Source organism: Struthio camelus, chromosome 4, assembly GCF_040807025.1.
Source record: "Struthio camelus isolate bStrCam1 chromosome 4, bStrCam1.hap1, whole genome shotgun sequence".
Lineage (NCBI taxonomy): Eukaryota > Metazoa > Chordata > Aves > Struthioniformes > Struthionidae > Struthio > Struthio camelus.
In genome coordinates, this window is record NC_090945.1 from 11,574,817 (window position 1) to 11,593,623 (window position 18,807).

Sequence of the window (18,807 nt, forward strand, 5' to 3'; positions counted from 1 at the left end):
GCTCCCTTCAGACCTGAGAGCTTAGCCACCTTCTACTGAACCCCCTCCCCCCATAGGGCAGCCTTTGTCATGGCATACAGACAGGCAACAGAGCACACTCTGGGAAGAGTTACTTAGAAAGCCTCTGGAAGGACAAGGAGCCTATGCCTGACCAGTCTTGCTGGCTTAGCTTCTCTGCTTTTCAGGTACTCACACTGGCAGCTCAGCTGGTGCTGTAGAGCTTGATCCTTTTGTTTTAACACAACAGCCCAGAACACAACCCCACTGCAGGTTAAAAAAAACAAAACATGGTTTTGACCTATTGATGAGTTGGGGGGTTCAAAAACCTGTTCTCAGCTCAAGTGACAAAGCAAACCCTAGCAGCAAGCACTCAACCACCATTAAACACTCACCCACTGAGCAACAGAAACCACAAAACCACTCCAGAGAACAACACAAGCTCAGAAGCAGAGAGCATCAGGACACACACACAGCAACACACAGCTCAGAACTCCCCCTAACCCTTCAGAGAACACCAAACACACTGCTCTCAAAAAACAGCCCAACCACTCCCCCTGCAACAGCCCCCTCAAAAACCAAACACCCACTCCACCACAACTCCCTGCCAGGAAACAGCCACCCCTGGGGCCAGGGCTTAAATGCAGCCCTCTGGCCAGTGGGGAGAGGAGATGTGGGTGGAAGCCCCCAGGTGACTCTGGTCAGGGAAGCCCCAGCTGAGTCTGGTCAGGGCAATTAAGGCCTACTGGTGCCCTCAGGACCCTGGCGGGAGAGCAAACAAGTTTTGCTGTGCCAAAAGGCATCTTCCCTTAGAGCACCACCTAGAGAAACAGGGCTGAGTCACACTGAGCTCATCAGGTGCACAGATCTTCCCAGCAGCTGCTGTCACCTGCCCCCAAAGGCCTTCGGCAGAATGGTAGCCAAAGGCTTCTTTGAACACCGGCTAGCGCTGGATGTTGAGAACCTTCCCAACGTTTCCAAGGAGCTGTACCCGCCTAGATGCGCAGCACGAGCGCACAGTCATCCGGCTCCTGCAGCTGTTCTGTACCTTGCTAGCTATGGCTCAAGCGCTCCCAGCACCAGAGGTGTTGGCTTTGGATTTAGCAGCAGCCCTCACAGATTTGTCTTTTCGGAGAGTTTGTCCAGGCGTTTTTGGAACCCATGCAAACTGTTCACATCCAGCCAGGAAGTCCAGAGCTTAATTATGCATTAGGCAAAGAAATACCTCTCGAACGCTTTGGGCCTGGCCTTGGCTAGCACTGCCTAGGGGCTTTTTTGCATTGGTCCTTGCAACGCAAGAGGTAGAAAGCAACAGCTGTCTTCTTTTCCAGAATGCTTTGGTGCTCCCTCAGAAAACTCTGAGCCTCCTGAATTACTCTGCTGACAGTTAAGAGGCCTGGCCCTGTAACGATTGCCTGCCCCGTCCAGACCCTGAATGCACTAAGAGGTCCTAACTGCCTCCAGCAGCCTCACCTGGCACCTCCGCCCACGCACCCTTTGCCCATTGGCTTGAGGGCTGTATTTAAGCTGAGCCTTGGGGCTGGAGGCTTTGTTTAGTGGGGGTTGGGGGGTGTCTTTAGGGGTGGGTTGGGTCTTTATGTTTCTGTGGCAATTTGTGGGGTTTGTTTTTAGTGTGTTTCCCCACCCCCCCTTAGGTAAGCCTTCTAGTTGTGATGTGGCTTTGTTTGTGGTTTTGGTTTCTGCATGTGAGCCTCAGAGCTGTGTTGTGGTGTCATTCCTGCTCTTGGGGGGGGGGGGGGGTTGGTTTACAAGGGTGTTGTGGCTCTAGCTTGAGCCCTGCTTCTTGGGGGTGGGGGTGTTTCCTTAAGCAGTTTTCTGGATGGACTGGCTGTGTTATTTTTTCCCAGGGCTGGGAGTGGGCTCTGTTGTTATGTAGCTCTGCCTGTTGCACCTGGAGATGTTAAGGGGCTGTGTTGTGCTCAGTGAGGTAGTTCCCTGGTGGGTGGCTAGCCTTGGGTTGTGGATGCTTGTTGTGGTGGGGCTGGCTTACTGCAGTTGCTGCAGGATGTGTCCCCAGAACAGGGAGGAAGGGCTGGCCAACACCAGGTTGTTCTCAAGCCAGGCTTTCTGTGTTATGCTTCCCAGAGTGTTTGGGTCCGTGTTAATCCTTGTGCTGAATGCTTAAGGCCCCCCTGAGTGGAGGAGGGAGCAGCAAGTGAGTCAAAGCCTGTTTCTGTCCCCCAGACCCTCATGGGTGACCCAGTCACTCATGACTGCTGGGTTTGGGGGGCTGGATGCCCTGCAGTGTGTTCACAGCAGGGAAGCTTTTCTGAGGGCCTTGTTAAGCTTTCTGCAGGCCCCTAATGGGGGCTGTAGCTTAGTCAGGGAGGCTTTTCCTCAGGTGTGGGGTAACACCCCCCCCTGGTTAGTCAACTGAGCTGTGAGGACTTAACCCTTCTTGTCCCTCTCCTAGGGCTTGAATGCTCAAAGCAAGGTTAGCAGTTGTCAGGGTTTCAGAGGATTTTTTTTAAATCCCTCCCTGAGTTCCCCTCTCCCTGAAGGAGTTTCAAGGCTCTGGGGAAATGTACTCAGGCCTGATTAAACCATCCCCCCCCCAAGGCATTTGGGAGAAGTCACTGCTCACATGTGCATGTAAGACAGTGTGGCAGCCTTGGTTGAGCTTGGTTACTGTGCATGGGTGCTCAGGTGTCCGATATGGGATTGCACCACTACCACTGAGAGGGCAAACCAGACAGCTTTCCCATGCTCTCTTCTCCTGCTTGCACTGTTGACTTGCCTGCTTCATGGGCTTCCTCAAGAGCTGGGAGAGGGATGCTTCAAGCCAGGCAGCCTGGGTTTCTTCCAAACCAGGGGAGGTCAGCACTGTTAACTTCTGTGGCTTCTGAGTCCCTCCAGGATTTTTCTGTGTGTTTTAAGGGTAGCACTAAAAAGAAAAGGTCTCTCTCAGGGGTTGCATGAAAAAAAGGAAAGCCACCTGGATTTAACTTGAGAAGGTGTGGGGGGTGTTGGCTGTGTAGAGCAGCCTGAATGCTCTTGAGACTCAAGTGCTCTTGAGACAAGGCAGCATGTGGCTTCCACCCTGAGAACAAGTACAGCTCCTTGTTCTGTTTGGGGTGTCCTGGGCCAAGGTCCTCCTCTAGTTAAAAGGAGCACTTGAGGAGAGATGCTGGGGTGGTTTTTACCTTTTCCAAGGAAGGCTTGCTACAATGCCTGGTGCTGCTGGTGCCCCCTGGAGTGGGAGAGGCAGAAGGGGAGCAGGGACTGGGTCAGAGTAACAAGGGGTGGGTAGAGCTGCCTGTGGCACAGGGCTGCTTTCTCCCTTAGAAGAAGCAAAACATCTAAACTAACCTTGCTGCTAAGGCCTTTAGGTAGGGAAGGGAACAGTGACATGAAAGAGCATGTAGCTTCTGAGGAAGTGAGCCAAAACTGTGGAGTAGCTCTACTAGGATGTGCTTTTGTAGTTGTCTGTTAACATGAGAAGAGCAGGGTGACTTCAGGCAAGGGCTTCTCAGCTGAACAAGTCAAGTGCAAGGAAGCAGCAACAGCCCTCAGGGAGGGAAGAGCTGTTCTCATGCCTCAGGTCTCTGTGGGTTTCTTGTTCTTTCACCAGCCAACTGAATGGGTTCAGGCCCTCAAGCAGGAACCCAGCCTGGCAAGGACCTGGGTCCCTGCCTGGAGAGTGGGGGGGTGGGGTGAGGAAGGCCTGCAAGTCAGGGTGCTGGGGGCCTGCTTGCTTGGGGGAGCTCCTGCCAGCTGCAGCCCAGCCAGCTCCTGCCTCAAGCTGTCCCCTGGCATGGAGGGGCTGGGGCAGGCAGGAAAGCAAGGAGGGCAGCTCTTGGCATGAGCACTCAGAGCTGTCCCTGGGGAAAGCAGGGTTTCTGGACTGCCCCAAAGCAGCAGGTCTGCTCTGCAGTGCATTAACAGCTACAAAGCTGCCTGAAGGATCTGGACAGAAGGAAATGAGTGTGACCCCCCCCTCATTATGGGGGGGGGGAAGAGCTGCTGGCCCCCTTTCTGCTGCTGGAGAGGCCAGAGCTGTGGGGTGTGTTGGGCCCAGCAGGCCTGGGGAGCCCCCCCCCCACTGCCCCTGAGCTGTGGGGGCTGGCTGGGAGGGGGCAGGTGGGGGGTGCTTACCTGGGTGCTGGTCTGCTCTGAGCTGGGGCTGAGGGGTGCTGCTGGTGTGGGGCAGGCTGTGGTGGTCTGAGCAGGCTGTGTGCTCTCCTCTGCCTCGGTTTTGGGGTGGTGGGTGCTGCCCCCTGCTCCTGGGCTGTGTTTGAGGGGCGGCTGCTTCCTGCAGGCTGCTGGAGGGCTCGGTGTCTCCGAGCAGGGGCTGTGAGCTGCTCGGCAGTGTGTCCCCCCCCCCCCCCCCGTGTCCTGTGGTGGGCGGCCGTTGGCGGGGCGGGGGGGGGGGGGGCGGCCGGCGCGGGGCGGCCGTTGGCCCGGGGTGGGGGGGGGGCGGCCGGCGCGAGGCGGCCGTTGGCCCGGGGGGGTGGGGGGGGCGGCCGGCGCGAGGCGGCCGTTGGCCCGGGGCGGCGGGGGGGGGCGGCCGGCGCGAGGCGGCCGTTGGCCCGGGGGGGCGGGGAGGGGCGGCCGGCGCGAGGCGGCCGTTGGGGGCGGCGGGGGGGGGCGGCCGGCGCGAGGCGGCCGTTGGCCGTGACAGAAGCGGCCCCGGGAGCGGGGTCTTTTCCCGGGTCTGGCGCCTCTGGCGGCGGCGGGAGCCCTGCTCGGCCCGAGGCAGCCGCTCGCCGCGGGGGAGGAGGAGGCGGCGGCGGCGGCGGCGGGGCTGCCCGGCCCCGCGGAGGGGGAGGCGGAGACCCCCGGCCCTCGAGAGACCTGCTGGAGGTGAGTGCCGGAGCCCCGGGGCGAGGCAGGAGGGACGCTGGGGACAACCGGGGGCGGGGGAGGCACCTGAGCTGGCCCCTCTGGGGGGCTGCAGGGGGGCTCCTTGTGCCCGCTGGGCGGAGGGTCTAGGCAGGGCCCTGAGCCAGTGGCCGACCAGGGCCACAAGCCCTGGTGAGGGACCCTTGAAAACCCAGCTGGCCCGGGGGGGGGGTGGTGGCGGGGGCTGGGGCACCTTTTGCCCCTTGTGGCTGTAAATGCCCTGAGGGGAAGCAGCAGGTGATAGTGTGTGGGGGCTGCTTTTAGCAGGTGGCAGTCACCTGTTTTCCTGTTGGACTTGCTGTTGTGGCCCACTCGTTGCTTGTTGTGGGCTTCTTTCCAGGCTGTGTGCTTGTTGAAGGACACTTCTGGGTCTTTGCCGTGGACAAGCTGTGGAGCTCGGTAGGCTTGAGATGCTAGTGAATTGCCAGAGGAGCCATCCGGTGAGGTGAGTTGCTGTATGTTGTGACCTTGCACTCTCTGGCTAGTCCATTGACATCAGTGTTGATCAGCTGGACTGGGCTGAAATAACCCCCTGAACAAGCTTTACCTGGAGGTGTGACAGGTGCTGGCTGCCCCTGTGTGGAAGGATGGGTCGTGTCAAGTACTGTAGGCAATCACAAGGTACAACTGTCTGCTGTGCCTCTTCATTGCAGGCCTTGGGAAAATGCTTCAGCCCCCAAGGAGGAGAAGGTGGGGTGGTCTTGCAAGGCAGGCATCCCTGGAACCTGAAGGCTCCCACGAGAAGGTGAAAAATGTCGTCGTTGCTTTGTCTGCTTCGTGTTGCTTGGGATGTCTATGTAGAGGACGAGTCAAAGGATTGCTTCAGAGACCACCTGAGGCTATTGCATCTTCAAGTAGGTCCCGTGACCGCCTGTGCAGTGTATGATGTGTGTAGGAACTTGGGGCGGCATGTGAAACTGTGTTGCTTACCAGGGCATGGGGACCCTTTGGAGCTTGGCATGGTGTGTTTCAAAGTTAATCCTGTGCGAGGGCCCTTGAGAAACCCTGTGTTTTGGATGTAGTGGGGCCAGGGGGCACCTGGGGAGAAGTGAGTTGTAGAATGTGGCACTTGGCACTTGCTGTCTTGTGTAAGAGTTGGAATGCAGGTTTGAAAGGAGAGCGAGACCAGTTTGTGGGTAGTTTCAAAAGGGATGAATGAGTTGTGTGGCCAGTGAGAAGGAGCAGCAGTCGAAAGGCAGCATCAGCAGGCGAGGCCCTATTTAAGCTGCTTAGTGCTGCTGAGCGGTGTGTCTTCGAACAGTACATAAGCTGAAGCCCTCAGCTAATGCCCCAAATAATCCAGGCATGGCCTGAAACCGTGGGCGGGGAACTTGCCCAACTGCCTCAAATGAGGGGTTAGTGTTGCTTGAATAGCAGCTTCAGAGGGAAGCACAAAACCTCCGGAGCGTGCGTCCTTGTGTCTTCTTTTACCCTAACTTGGGGACTGGGAAGTATGCAATAACCCAAGAAACTAGAGAAGTGCATTTTTCCCCCTGATTTGCCTAATAGTGAATGAGAGGGGAACCTCAAAAAAACCCTCTAAGGTTTGAGGTAGTGATGGATGAAAATCCATCCATGGGAGGGAATGTCAAGGCCATAATAATGTACGTGGGGTTGTGTTTGGGAGAAGTGGAAGCTTGTTGCTCCCTTGGGAGCAACATGTAGCAGTAGAATGATACTGCAGACCTGGTTGAGCCTACAAAGAGCAGAGTGTTCTCATCAGGCGAGTTCCCCCCCCTGTGGTGCTCTGTAGGGAATGCACTAGTAAAAATGCACAGACTCCACCCCATGAATTAAAAGCACTTGATTTCCCCCCCCCCCCCCCCCCCCCAGTTCCATTCCAAATGCTGGAGTGGATTTTGTCCTGGGTTAATATGGTTGTCCTTTGCAGGCCCCTGCTGCCTTTGTGCTGTGCCTTTTAAAGCAGATGGAGTACCAGCTCAGAGCATTGCATCGAGGGTGCCTTGGACTATTGGGGTGCCTTGCCTTCCCTTGTGCCTTTTGTGATTAACTTAAATCAGGCAAGGCAAGGACACCTTGAGCTCAGGCCAGGGTGTTCAAAGGAACTGGATATTGACTGATGCAGTTGAGAGTGAAGTTGGTGGGGGCTCCTGGTTGTCTTAATTTCCAGGGTCAGCGTTGTGTTCCTTGTGGGGAAAGTCTACTTCTCCTGGTTGAAGTCAGCAGCAAGCTGACCTTTTTCTGTGTTTATCCAGCAGGTTTTTTCCAGGGTGTGTAACTGGGCCTTTGGTCATCTGCAGAGTGCTGTGCTGACATGGAGAAGGATGTGGGCTTCTTGGCCTGGGGGCTGGCTGCAGAGGGCCAGTGGGACCTGCAGCTGTGTGGGCTGGCTTCCTTAGCTTGGCAGGACAGAGGAGTTCTGGGTCTCTTCCACAGCCAGCCAGAGGCTCAGGATCAGCTCCAGGTGCAGGGAGGAGCTCCAAGGGCTGTAGTGGAGCTTACTGCAGCAGGCAGCTGTCTGCAGTGCCTTTTGTGCAGGTAGTGATGCTTCAGGCAGGTGAGGCCTGCCTGAGAGGCTCCTCTGGACTCCTTGAGAGGGGTAGGTCGGTTGAGGTGCCCCTGTCCTTGTCCTTAAGCTTGAAGGGGCTTTCCTGCAGTGGTGGTGGGGCTTGGGGTCCCTGTCGGGTGCCCTAAGGTGCAGGAGCAGAAGCGCTGCGAGCCACCAATTGTCTCTTTCCTGGTGAAAGGGCCCATTGTGAGTGAGTAGCCTTAGTCCCACAGAACTGCTTTGCCTGGCTCAGAGGTCAGTGCCGTCTGGAGGCACGGAGACACCTGTGTTTTGAGGGCAGAACTGAAGGCATCTTGCAGGCCCTGAAATACTGAGTTTGAGGGGGAGCAAGGCAGCAGAGTAGGTAGTGCGAGGGAGCTGGCATCAGCAGAAGCAAAGAAACAGCCGTGTCCCTTTTCTGAGGGCAGGACTGAGCCTAGGGATATACTGAGCCTCTTGTGACTCGCCCAAAGTTGAGGCGGACAGAGTTTGACAAGAGAGTTGGAGTTCTATGCGTGAGAGCAACACTATTTCCCTAGGACAGAATAGGCAATGGGGTGGTTGCTGTGAAGAAGTAGGGGAGTACCTGCTGTGTCTGGATGCTGGTCAGGTAGCAGCTGTAGCTTCCTCTTCTGTCTTCTGTCACCTTAGCTCTGAGGCCTGTGGGGAAGCTGCCGTAGCTGACACGAAGGATAACATTACTGGAGGTCTACCGAGTTGTGTAATGAGTTTCCTTGGTTTGCCTGGTGAGATGATGAAGGTTATGCTAGTCCTGATGAATGTACTTGCTTGCCACTTGCTAGCAGAACAGGCAGAAGGTTGGGCCTGGTTCTTGGTGTGCTGGGTTGCAGCTTGTGTGTTTGAGGCTGAGGGAGAAGAAGTCTTGATGCTAGTGTCTGCTGCTTTGTGTAGCAGTTGATTGCAAGTACTTGGCTACAGCTTCTGCTGGGAAGTTTGTGGTTGTTTCAGAAGAGGGTGTTTTGGCATGTGGTGGTTGTATGGAGTACAGAGATGCCCCTGTGAGGGCTACTGTAGTGATTAAACCAAAATTGAAGTGGTGGTCTTGGTCCAGCAGCTTGGTTCCGGTGGTGAAGACAGCCTGAATTCTGACACCATGGATATGCTGCTTGGCAGTCTTTTTTGCTGTTGCTTAGCTTCTCTGTCTAATGTTGCAGGGATGGAATGGCTTGTGGAGTGTGGTGGTGATTGGCCTCAAGGTCTGGCTGCCCTGAGTCCTTGACTTGCCTGCAGCTAGTTGGCAGGTGGTGATTATGCCGAGTGTGGATGGGCATGCCGGTGTGCTTGCTTCAGGGAAGGCTCTGCAGACTTGACTGAGGCCCTGTTTCTGAGGTGGAAGTGAGTCTGGTCAAGAGGGCAGCCTTGTGGGTTTCAGAGGGCGTAGCTGAGGCCCATCTGCCCTTCTCTGTGAGGGGGTTAGTAGCCTGCATTGCAGGGTGGTTGAGAAGGGAAAGGCCCTGCAGGTGGTAAGGTGGTCATGGCTGGCAGGTGGAGATGGAGAAGCACTTGTGATGGACTGAAATCTGCCTTGCTGTCAGTGACCAGAGTGAACTCTCTAGAATTTACCTTCTAGAGCCAGCTTAATACTGGCTGAGGCTTGCTCTTCTGCTGAGAAGACTAGAAGGGTCTCCTCAATCTTTGACCTCGGTGTCTAGGTTGGTTTCTCAAGCCTGCCTTCAGCTCCTTTCAAGTCCCAATGGTTCCTATTGTTGCATCAGCAGACTGGGCTGCAGAAGGGGCTTGAGTCTAGGCTGCTTCCTGCTTGTGTTACGGTGAAGGGGGTTGGCATTGAAGGGGTAAGCCTTTTTTCCCCAATGTGGAAGGATTATGAGCTGGGAGGCTTTGGTTACTGGTGGCTTCGGGACAAGTTTTAGCAGTGACTTTTTGGGAGCAGGTGCGGGACAAATGAAGAGCCTTGCCCTGGGGGTGACAAAGTGAGCAAGGGGATGTAATGGAGTGGCCCAGCTAGGTGTGGTGATTAGAAGGAAATTCATACTTGGAGACTGTTAGCACCAGGTGGCGCTGCTCTATCAGTCTAGAGGCAGCTAATTTCTCAGTCCTGTCCTCTGGGTACCAGGGCCGGGTGGCCTGTTACATGGTAACTGAATATAATGTAATTGACCAGTGCAAGGAGACTGGGGAGAAAGACCTGCTGGGAGAACTGATAGGTGCTGATAATCCTGAGGCATTTCCTGAGTGGGAACTGTCCAAGTTGGAGCAGAGATGGGCTGTTATGATCATCAAGATGAAATCTGTTTGCTGAATTTATTCCAGATTAAAGAAGTTTGTTTCTTGATCTTTTCTAAGTAAAAGGTTGAGAAATAACTTGTTGGGTAAAAGATTTCACCTAACTGATTTAAAAAAAAAATTGCTGTGAAGTCTAGATCTTACAATGGAGTAGTTACAGGAGCAGATGACCTCTGAGACTAATAAGGGCAGCAAGCTTTGGCATATTTGGCAATTGAGATAGACAGTGGAGAGCACTTTGGCCACTTTGGAAAATCTTGCTCCCTTATTTGAGGAGGAGGGGATGGTGGAGGCCAGGGAGCAACATACTGGAGAGGACCAAAAAATGAAGCACCAGCCATGAGTCAGAACAATTCATCCATCTCTGGCAGCACAGCTGGGAAGTCTGCTTTCAGGAGGAGCATGGGGAACTCTGTCTGGATGCTTGCCAGGTACAGGACACAAAAGAGATGCAGACTGGGGAGAAGTTTTTGTTTGGCTTTCTCAATTTGATTTCTTAGAGTCATTTTGATGAGGAAGTCTTGTGGTTTTTCTTTTTAAAGCTGTGGGCAGAACTGCAGGAGAAAGTCTGAGGTGAATTGAATTGCAGTAAGAGTAGTTTCTCGGGGATTCTCCTGTGTTTGTGGTAGCAGTGTCTGGGGAATGAGGGCAAAAGCATGTGCAGTGGGGAAACAGGAGCAGGAGCTGGTTGTCCCCTTGGGTGATTTCTGAAAGACTCACCCCTCTCCCTGCTGGAGTGACTTGCCAGCTTGCTGAATGTGGTCTTTGCCCCAGAGCACTTATATTTTGAACAGTCTTCTCCGCCTGTTGCTGCATGGTGCTGTAAAAGGCTTCTCTGCTGTTTTGGGGAGAATGCTCTCAAAGATGGCCTGTTTTTTTCAGTTCCGCACTGGAGGAATGTGGAGGAAGTGTTCTCGCAGGAGTTGAAGGTGAAGGGCTCCCTGGGCTGGACTAATTGTTGACCTGTCCCCCAAGAACTGGCTTGTGCTAGTGGATAGTTCTCATAGGTATGAGAGCCTGGCAGGGAGCATTGCAGAGGCTCCTGTTTGTCCTCAGCTGGGCCAGAGTTTAAAGAAGTGGCCAGACTTCCCTGAGCTCAGGTGCTAGCTGGTTTTTCAGGGCGCTGAGTGTGGCTGCTGAGAGTCCTACATGGAACTGCAGTGTGCCTGTTTGGTCTCATTATCACTCGCATGCTGTCAGAGCATGATGCATCACCAAGTTCTGGTTGGTGGGTGCTTCATGTGCAGTTGCCTATTTGTTTTGTAATGAATAGCTGCTCAGCCTAGTGGTGTGTGGTTTTTAGCATGGATCCCTTTTGTTCCTCCTTTGATGCGTGGAAGCTTTGACAGATGCCATATTTGTTTTGCACATGTGGATTCTGAAGTTGTATTTAGCCTCTCGGAAGACCCTGACTGGACTGGAGAGGATGTCGCTTGCGGTTCTCTCAAGCTTTCTAGCAGTAGGCAGGTATAGGCTATTTCTCTGTGGTTTGGCAATACTGACAGCTCCAGCTAGTTTCCATCTAACACAGACTGTTGTTTATAAAATCAATGTTACCTGATTGGGAGCTGAGTGGTTTTCAAATGTATCAGAATGACCCAAATGCTTATATGCTTTGCTGCATTACTGAATGAATATAATAAATAAGGAGAGCTACTAGGATTAACTTCTTTGCATCTAAAATTCGTAGTTTAAATTTAATGTCATGATTTTGTAGCACAGTAGAGAAGTTGTGGTGGTTTCATGAAGTCATTTTTAAAGGCTGTCAACTTTCTTAGGTAAAAACTGACTGGCTTCCCAACCAAGGCAGAAGGAAGGAGGACTTTTTAAAAGCCAACTACAGCACAGTGAGGCCTTGCCAAACAAGGGATTAGGAGCCAGTAAGGTAGGAGCATGAGCAAGAGCAATATAATCCTCTCTGACGAGAAGCGAAGGGGATGTCGTTGTGCATGCAGCATGAGTTGGATTACAGATCTCTCTCATTTTGGGACTTGCCATATAGGTGGTGCTGGAGGTCAGCTTGGGCAGTTTGCATTCTCTTAATTAACAGGAGCTGTGGATTTTAGAATGCAACCAAAGGGGGAGGGGAATTGACCAATTGAGTAATGTAGACTTGAAATCTTAGGTCTGCAGTGTTTGCAGAGCATTGAGGTGTTGATCTGTTCAGTTCTAAGCAAATATGGAAGGAAATGGCTTTCGGGTGGTAACTTTTCCCTAGCCTCAGTAGGGAAAACTCAGGAATGCTGAAAATGAAATGCTAGATGTGTACACAGAGAAACCGGAAGGCCATGTGAATGGCATCTCTGACAGTATAAATGGTTTACACAAGCGTCTTCTGAGGCAAGTCTTCTTTGGTAGTGCTACTAGTTTTTTTTCCCTGTTGGGAAGACAGTCATACTGTAGATGATGTTTATGCTTGAGCAGCTGAGGGAGTCAGTAGCAGGATTGGAAAGGCCCAGGAAACTAGAAGTTTAGCAAATCCTCCTAAAATGCTTGTGTGTTGTCTGAGGCAATTAAATACCTCTTAAAAACATGACTGCCTGAGTGCAGGGCCAAGGTTGAGTTTGTAAAGTAAGTATTGTCCGACAAGGAAATCAAATCGGGGTCTATTTTCTGTGAACATAGGATCTGTTGGAAAAGCTTTAATATGTGTCTTTACCTCATGAAGGAGGAGTTAGCTGGCACATTAACTCAACCTTGCCAGTGTGGTAATCCCAGGGGCGTTTAGTAAAAAGAATGCAAAGAACCCCTAAGAGGCAAGCGTGGTTAGGATGGAGCCTCTGTCTTGAAACCTGAAGAGGTCTAAGCCTTAAGATTAGGAGGTGGCTAAATGGATGTTGCCCTTGTTCATGTAAGGCTAGATACTTGTGTCTTGTATTTCAGGCCATTTCTGTGCGGTGTAACAGGCTGGGACTTGCTAAAAACTAGGACTTAGGCCCTAAAGGGTGAGGGCAACTGCGGAAGTTGTATCAGGGTGTTTTCAGTTTTGAGTGGAGAGCGAGGTGTTTTTGAGTCTTAAACTGCTACGGCGTGTGCAGAGTACCTTTATCTTTTTGGTCCTTGAACAGAAGGACCTGTCTCCTCGGGGCATGTGCCTTTGCCTGTGATTGGTACCACAGCATTGTTTCAAGTGGATTTGATAGTCATAACAAGATTGAAGTAACTGTTGATCATGAGGTGGGAGGGACGGGGAGGGGATAGTGATTGAATATACACACTGAGAAAGCAGTACTGTTTGCAGCATGGCAAAGAAAAGAATTGGAAAAGAACAGGAGTAGATCCTAGACAGGAGTGGATAAGGTTAGCTATAGAGGGCGTACTTGGGGACAAAAATGCAGTGAGACTTCTGCCAACAGGAGACAGCTATACGAAAGCAAAGCGCTCAAAAGCAGAGCTTCATGGATGTGTTAATATAATTGAGAGGATTCCTTCTTGATTTATCATAGTTCTTTCAGGTTTCTGCTTGAGGGTAAAGGAAGGTGGCAAAGAGAATAGGCAAGAAAGAGCTTTGTGGAATGAAGAATTCTAAAGCCTGATGGCATTGCTGAATAGTGCGGGAATACCTTGGGTATAAGGAAGCAACCTAAATCATCAGCTAGAGCAACCTCACGTGGATTGAGAGTTGTCCTTCTGCAGGTTTAGCTAGTGGCATGCCTCTCCAAATAATGACCGAAGCAGACAGGGGCTAGGCCGAAGAATGAGGTCAAGCATTATGTTGGCACTTTGAGCCCTTCCCCTGGAAAAGGGTATTGGGGGAAATGATCTGTGTAACACCTGTGGGCTAGTGGAAACCCAATGACAAAAATGTTTTTAGAAAACAAATCAAAAGGCTCCTGCTTATGGAGTACAGCTGTAGTGGTCTTCTAAAGGACAGCACCACTGAATGGTCCTTCAGAAAGCATACAGGAGTTTTGCCTAGGCTGTTTAGTAGCTGCCCTGCTCTTAGGAGAGGCTCAACTGTGTGTGCAGCTCAAAGCAGTGAGCACCTGCTGGGCCTTCATTGCATTGGAAAGGTGGAGGTCACTTGGCATGGGAGTACTGCTGGGAGAGGCTGCAAAAACACAGGGTGGGCAAGCTCCTGGAGCTGAGCTTGGAGGTGAGCCTTTCTGTCCGCCTCGTTGGCGATGCTGCACTTGGAGCAGCCGTCCTTGGATGCGGCATCCTTGCGGGGAGCCGGGTCACAGGCTGGCTCCCTGCGGAGTAATGTTTGCAATACCCTCTTTTGCATCAAAGCTACTGTATTCAGCCTGCGTGAACCTTGGCTTGAAGGCTTGCTTTTCATGCCTTGGAGCCAGGGTCGGTCAGGTTCAAAACGCAAATCTAAAGGTAACTGCGCTTCTGAGTTAAGAGTTGAAGGGCAAGGACCTGAGCGCTGTCTAGTACCTGACAGACAGCGAGAAGTGGGGGGGCTGGAGATGTCGCTGCGTGCGGTCCAGTTACATCCTTAATTGCTGTTAGCCCCCTTCCCTGTGTGGATACCCCCCTCCTAGGTGTTTTAAAGCAAGCGTTGTAGGCCTGCAGCCCCCCGCCGTGATCCCCTCTCCCCTCTGCCCCCGGCAGCAGCCGCCGTTGAAGCGGGACAGGGAGCGCAGAGAGGGCGCGGGGAGGCGTTGGAGCCGGGGCGGGGGGACGGGGGGCTGGTCCGCGTGTGGGGGCGGGAAGGCGGCGGGGGCGCGGCGAGGGGCTGGGTGGTGCTGGCGGGCGGGCGGCCCCGCCCCTCCCCCCGCCGAGTAACGGCCGCTCGCGACCGTTGGGGCGGCTCGCGCGGGCCGTTGGCGCCGGCTCGCGCCGCCCGGGGCAGAGCCGCTGCCCGCGCTGAGGGGAAGGGGGGGGTGGGGGGGGTGAGTGTGAGTGAGTGTGTGAGCGTGAGTGCGGGCAGGCGGGAGCGGCGGCAGGTCAGTGCCCTGCCCCGAAGGCCAACGCGCGGGTTCAGCTCGTTTTTCTGATCTCCCCCCGCCTCGCTTGCCAAAGGGCACAAAGGGGCAGGCAGTGTGTTTCTTCCTTTTCTTCTTTCCTCCCGTTCTGCTAAATAGCTTGCTTTCTGGAAGGGCTTGTTTTTCGGAAGGGCGGGCGATGAATGGGTTTGCCTACGGGTATTTTGTTAATTTAAGAGCCCCCCCTCAGGCCTCTCTCTGCCCCTCTGCCCGTAGCGAGGAGCAAGTAGGGGCTGGCTGGCCCGCGCCCAGCCCCGGGGTGGCTTTCCCCAGCCCCAGGGGGAGCCAGCAGGAAGGCAGCGGCTGGCTGGTGTTCCCCTCACCAGCCTGCTCAGCCCTGCTCCCCGGCTGTCAAGTCACCGCGGAGCGACCGGGTGACAGAGCACCGGACCGGGTTGCCCAGAGAGGTTGAGGAGTCTCCTCTGGAGATATTCAAAACCCGCCTGGATGCGATCCTGGGCAATGCGCTCTAGGTGGCCCTGCCGGAGCGGGAGCGGAGGGTTGGACTAGAGGATCTCCAGAGGTCCCTGCCCACCTTGGCTGTTCTGTGACGGCCAGGGAATGGCCGTGCCGCTTTTCGTTAAGGGGCTGAGGTGCTCATACCCGTTCCTGTTGCCCTTGTGCCCTTAGTGCCAAGGACTGTCGCTGCAGGAGTTGGTGTGAGGGGTGGTGGTGGGGCAGCCAGAGGACTGGAAACGTGCGCGCGTGAGCCTTGGTCCTTGGGAGGCAGGGCTGTAGGGATGGAAGAAACAACCAGGAGCTCCCGAGTGGTGATCACGGAAAACCAGCTTTCCCTCTTGGTGACCGGTCTGGTTCAGGAGGTCCCTGTGCGCTGCCAGCTGGTGTTTCTGCTTCCCGTTCGGGAACTGTTTGCTCCCAAACACCAAAGCGATTGCATGTGGAGCTGCGATATGAACTAAGGAGTAGATGGAGAAGAGAAACAGTTTGGTTTTCCCCTTGGGTTTTATGTTTTGGTTACTCTCTGTGCCTGCAGTGCAACCTGCACAGCTCTTGTTAGGGATGGAAACGTTCCGCTAGTGCCAGGAGGATCTGTACGGGCTTTGCATTTTTTGGTAAAACTCAGGAAAAATAGTGCCTGTTTAGCCTCTTAATTTCTTCAGAATAGAATTACTGGAAATCAGAAGGGTTTAACTACTGCTAAGCAGAGCACAGGCCAACAAAAAAATTGTTGGGGGGGCTGCAGATAGTAATTACATAGCAACTCTGGTGCTCGCCTGGGACTACTGAAGGATATGATCCTCGAGGCTTTTTTTAGATCTTACTTTTTTTTCCTGTGTGTTTGCCAAGTGGTGAGTTCTGCGGCGCGCCTCTTTAGCCAGCAAATCTGCCTCTGACATCTGTACTTCAGTTTTCCCAAGCGTAGGGAAAAGAATTACCGTGTTTCCCTGTGTCTAGCAAACGCTCTCGGTGTTGGTCCTCTGAGCTGCTTGGAGCAGATGGTAGTAACTTTTCCTCTAAACCAAGTCAGATGTCTGTCTTATTTTGAGATGGATTTCTCTTTTGTATCCGCTTAAACTTAGTAGCTTGCTCTTCCTGCTGTAGTGATGAAGCAGACTGGTTTGAAGCCGAAGTCTGCCAGGAACTCCTCTTTTGTTTTGGAAACTCCCTTTTAACCAGAGGTTTAGGTTCCTGTATCTTCCTGGTGTTCGTGCTCCTTCTCTGGCCCAGCTGTTAGTCCTCTGATCAGCTGGGAAAGGAGTGCAGTTCTTCCCTCTGGAGTTTTGCTGTAAGGCAGTGTTAGTGAACAAGCAGGAGAAAAAAACTGGCCACTCCTTGGCAAATATTCTTGGCCAAAAAAAAAAGAGAGAGACAAATCCATTTATACCATCTTATTTCATTCTCTCCTTCTGATAGTGTTCGAACAATTAGAATAGGAAACCAGAGAGTCTCTTAGCAGGGACGAGGAAAATCCCCGACAGCGTTATGATCTCTGTGCTTCAGGAACGTTGGCTTGGTTGCTCCGTTCAGCAGCCCAGCGGACGTGCCTTCTCCCGGTGCTGTGCTGCTGTCCGTTCCCCTCCTCTGAGCAGGTTTGCTCTTGGGGCACTGAAAAGCAGTCCACGATGGTCCTGGCAGTAGAGGAAATAGTCTGAAGCAGCAGGTTCAGAGAGCCCCAAAAGTGCCATCTGCTCCAGGCCACCCCCCGTGCCTGGGGGTTTGCCTGGGCCCTGAAACGGTGCTGGGGCCGGTCGGTGCTGTGCAGCTCCGAGGGGCTGTGAGGGGCAGGTGTTCAGCCCCCTGTGGGGAGAGGGGCTCCGATTTTGTCCTTCTTGGTCAAAGATGGTGCCCTTAGGGGAATGTCTGTCATGCCCCGTGGCTTTAGGGGAGCCAAGGCGTGAGGAAGGGACGTGATGTTCAGGCCCAGCCCAAGCAATGTCGTGGGCAAAACAGTCTCAACTTGTGGAATTTTTACTTAGTAGACTTGATTGCTAATCAACACAAACTTCCAATCACTGACTTGGGTCCTGAGAAAAAAGAAAGGGTAAACAATTCAACAAACACTCCAGTAAAAACTTTGAGCCTAGGAAAGGGGGAGGAAACTTAAGGCCAACAGCTCTCCTCCCTGCTGCTGTGTCTCAGTTACCCTCAGTCCGTCCCTGTTCCTTCAGTGAGGTGATGGGCACTGCAGGAGGTTGGGGCTGTGTGCGTAAAGGTTACTGTCAGCCACTTCTCCGTGCTTTGTGTCTCTGGTGGTGTACTTGCTGCAGCATGGGTGCTCCACGGGCTGCGATCCCTTCAGGGGTGTCCGGGCCCCAGCATGGGTCCTCCACAGGCCCAAGTCGCTTGCAGGGTTATCTGCTCCAGCGTGGGTCACCCACAGGCCGCAGTCCTTTGAGGGGCAGCTCACGGTGTAGGTGGCCCGTGGGTTGTGCTCCTTTCAGTGCTGTCCCCGCCCCAGTGCATGTCACCCGTAGACTGCGGTCCCTCAGGGGTGTACCTGTGCTGGGGTGGGTCACCCAGAGGCTGCAGTCGCTCAGAGGTGACCCTGCTCCGGTGTGGGTTGCCTACGGGCCACGGGCCCCTCGGAAGTGCACCCCTCTGGCGTATGGAGCACCTCCTTCCAGGAGCTTGTCTCCAGCCGCACCTCTCCTCAGCAGTCTCTCCTGCCACCTGTCTCCTGAAGTTTGTCTCTGCAGGTCTCCTCATGTATCTCCTGATGCGTCTCCTCCCTTGGTGGCTCCTGCTCTTGGTTAAATCTGTCTGAGCAGGGGCCCGCAGGTTCCTCTCCCTGGCTGACATGTTGGCGCGTGATGACTTATGCTGGTGTCAGAGCTGGCTGCGACTGGGTGCAACTGGACCTGGGCAATTCATAGCCTCTTCCCAAACAGGTCACCACTGCCGCCCCCTGCTGCCTGAACCCTGCAGTTTCTACCCAACGCAGCACTCGTGGGTGTAGTAACTAGGTGCTCCTGCATGAACTGATGGGGCGCGTGTGAAACGCCAGGGCGCTCATGCATAAATGAACCGGGTGCTCGTGCAGGACGTATTTGGGCCCTCAAATGTAAATGAGTTGGATGCTCATGTGCGAGCTATTGAGGCGCTTGTGCATAAATTTCCTGGGGACTCCTGTGTGAAATAACTGGATGCTCCTGCATAATTTGCTTGGGTGTTTATGCATGAAATAATTGGGTGCTCATGCCTAAGTTGTTTGGGCACGCATGCACCAGCTGGTGGCACGCTCAGGCGTGAATGCAGTGAGCCCTGCAGCTTATGCCCAGCACAGGAAGTCACACTGTTAGGCAGAGCACTGCTTTCTGCTAGCTGCCAGTCGGGGACGCGCGAGTGTCTCCATTCACGTGTCTCCTGTCTCGAGTTATGGCTGGCAAGCAAGGACCGAGCAGTAGTTCCTGCAAGAATTGGCCCAGAGCAAATCCAGGACAGGTCAGGTGTTTTCCTGGTTTTCCTGGAGCAGCTTGAGCTTCTGGCTGGTCAGAGCCTGCTGGTGAGGCTGCTCTGCTGTGAGTGGGGGGCCTCTCCGCAATGCAGCGGGAGGTGGCCCTGGTCTCCAGCGTTGCTTGCCTGGAGTGAAGGATCAGTCAGCCTCTGTCCTCATTGCTTCTGGCAAAATTATTTGGGCCAAGACTGCAGCCCTCCCGGGCTGCCTCAGGCTGTCCCTCATCTGCCAGGAGCTGCTGCCCCGGGCGGCTCCTCTGCGCCTGGAGCTGGGATTCCCTTGTGACCATGTTCCTGTGAGCATGACCCATTTGCACGGGGACC

The 18,807-nt window shown here is 53.9% G+C and overlaps 1 protein-coding gene across 1 annotated transcript in view; it reads left to right on the forward strand.

Annotated features, from left to right (window-relative positions):
* The first annotated feature begins 5,270 nt into the window (after positions 1–5,270).
* LOC138067067 (maestro heat-like repeat-containing protein family member 2B) overlaps positions 5,271–18,807 on the forward strand; it is a 34,557-nt gene continuing 21,020 nt past the window's right edge. The window contains exons 1-2 of the mRNA XM_068941026.1: positions 5,271–5,305; positions 5,662–5,714. Of these exons, the coding sequence (XP_068797127.1) occupies positions 5,271–5,305; positions 5,662–5,714 (88 nt within the window). The remainder of the gene's footprint in view (positions 5,306–5,661; positions 5,715–18,807) is intronic.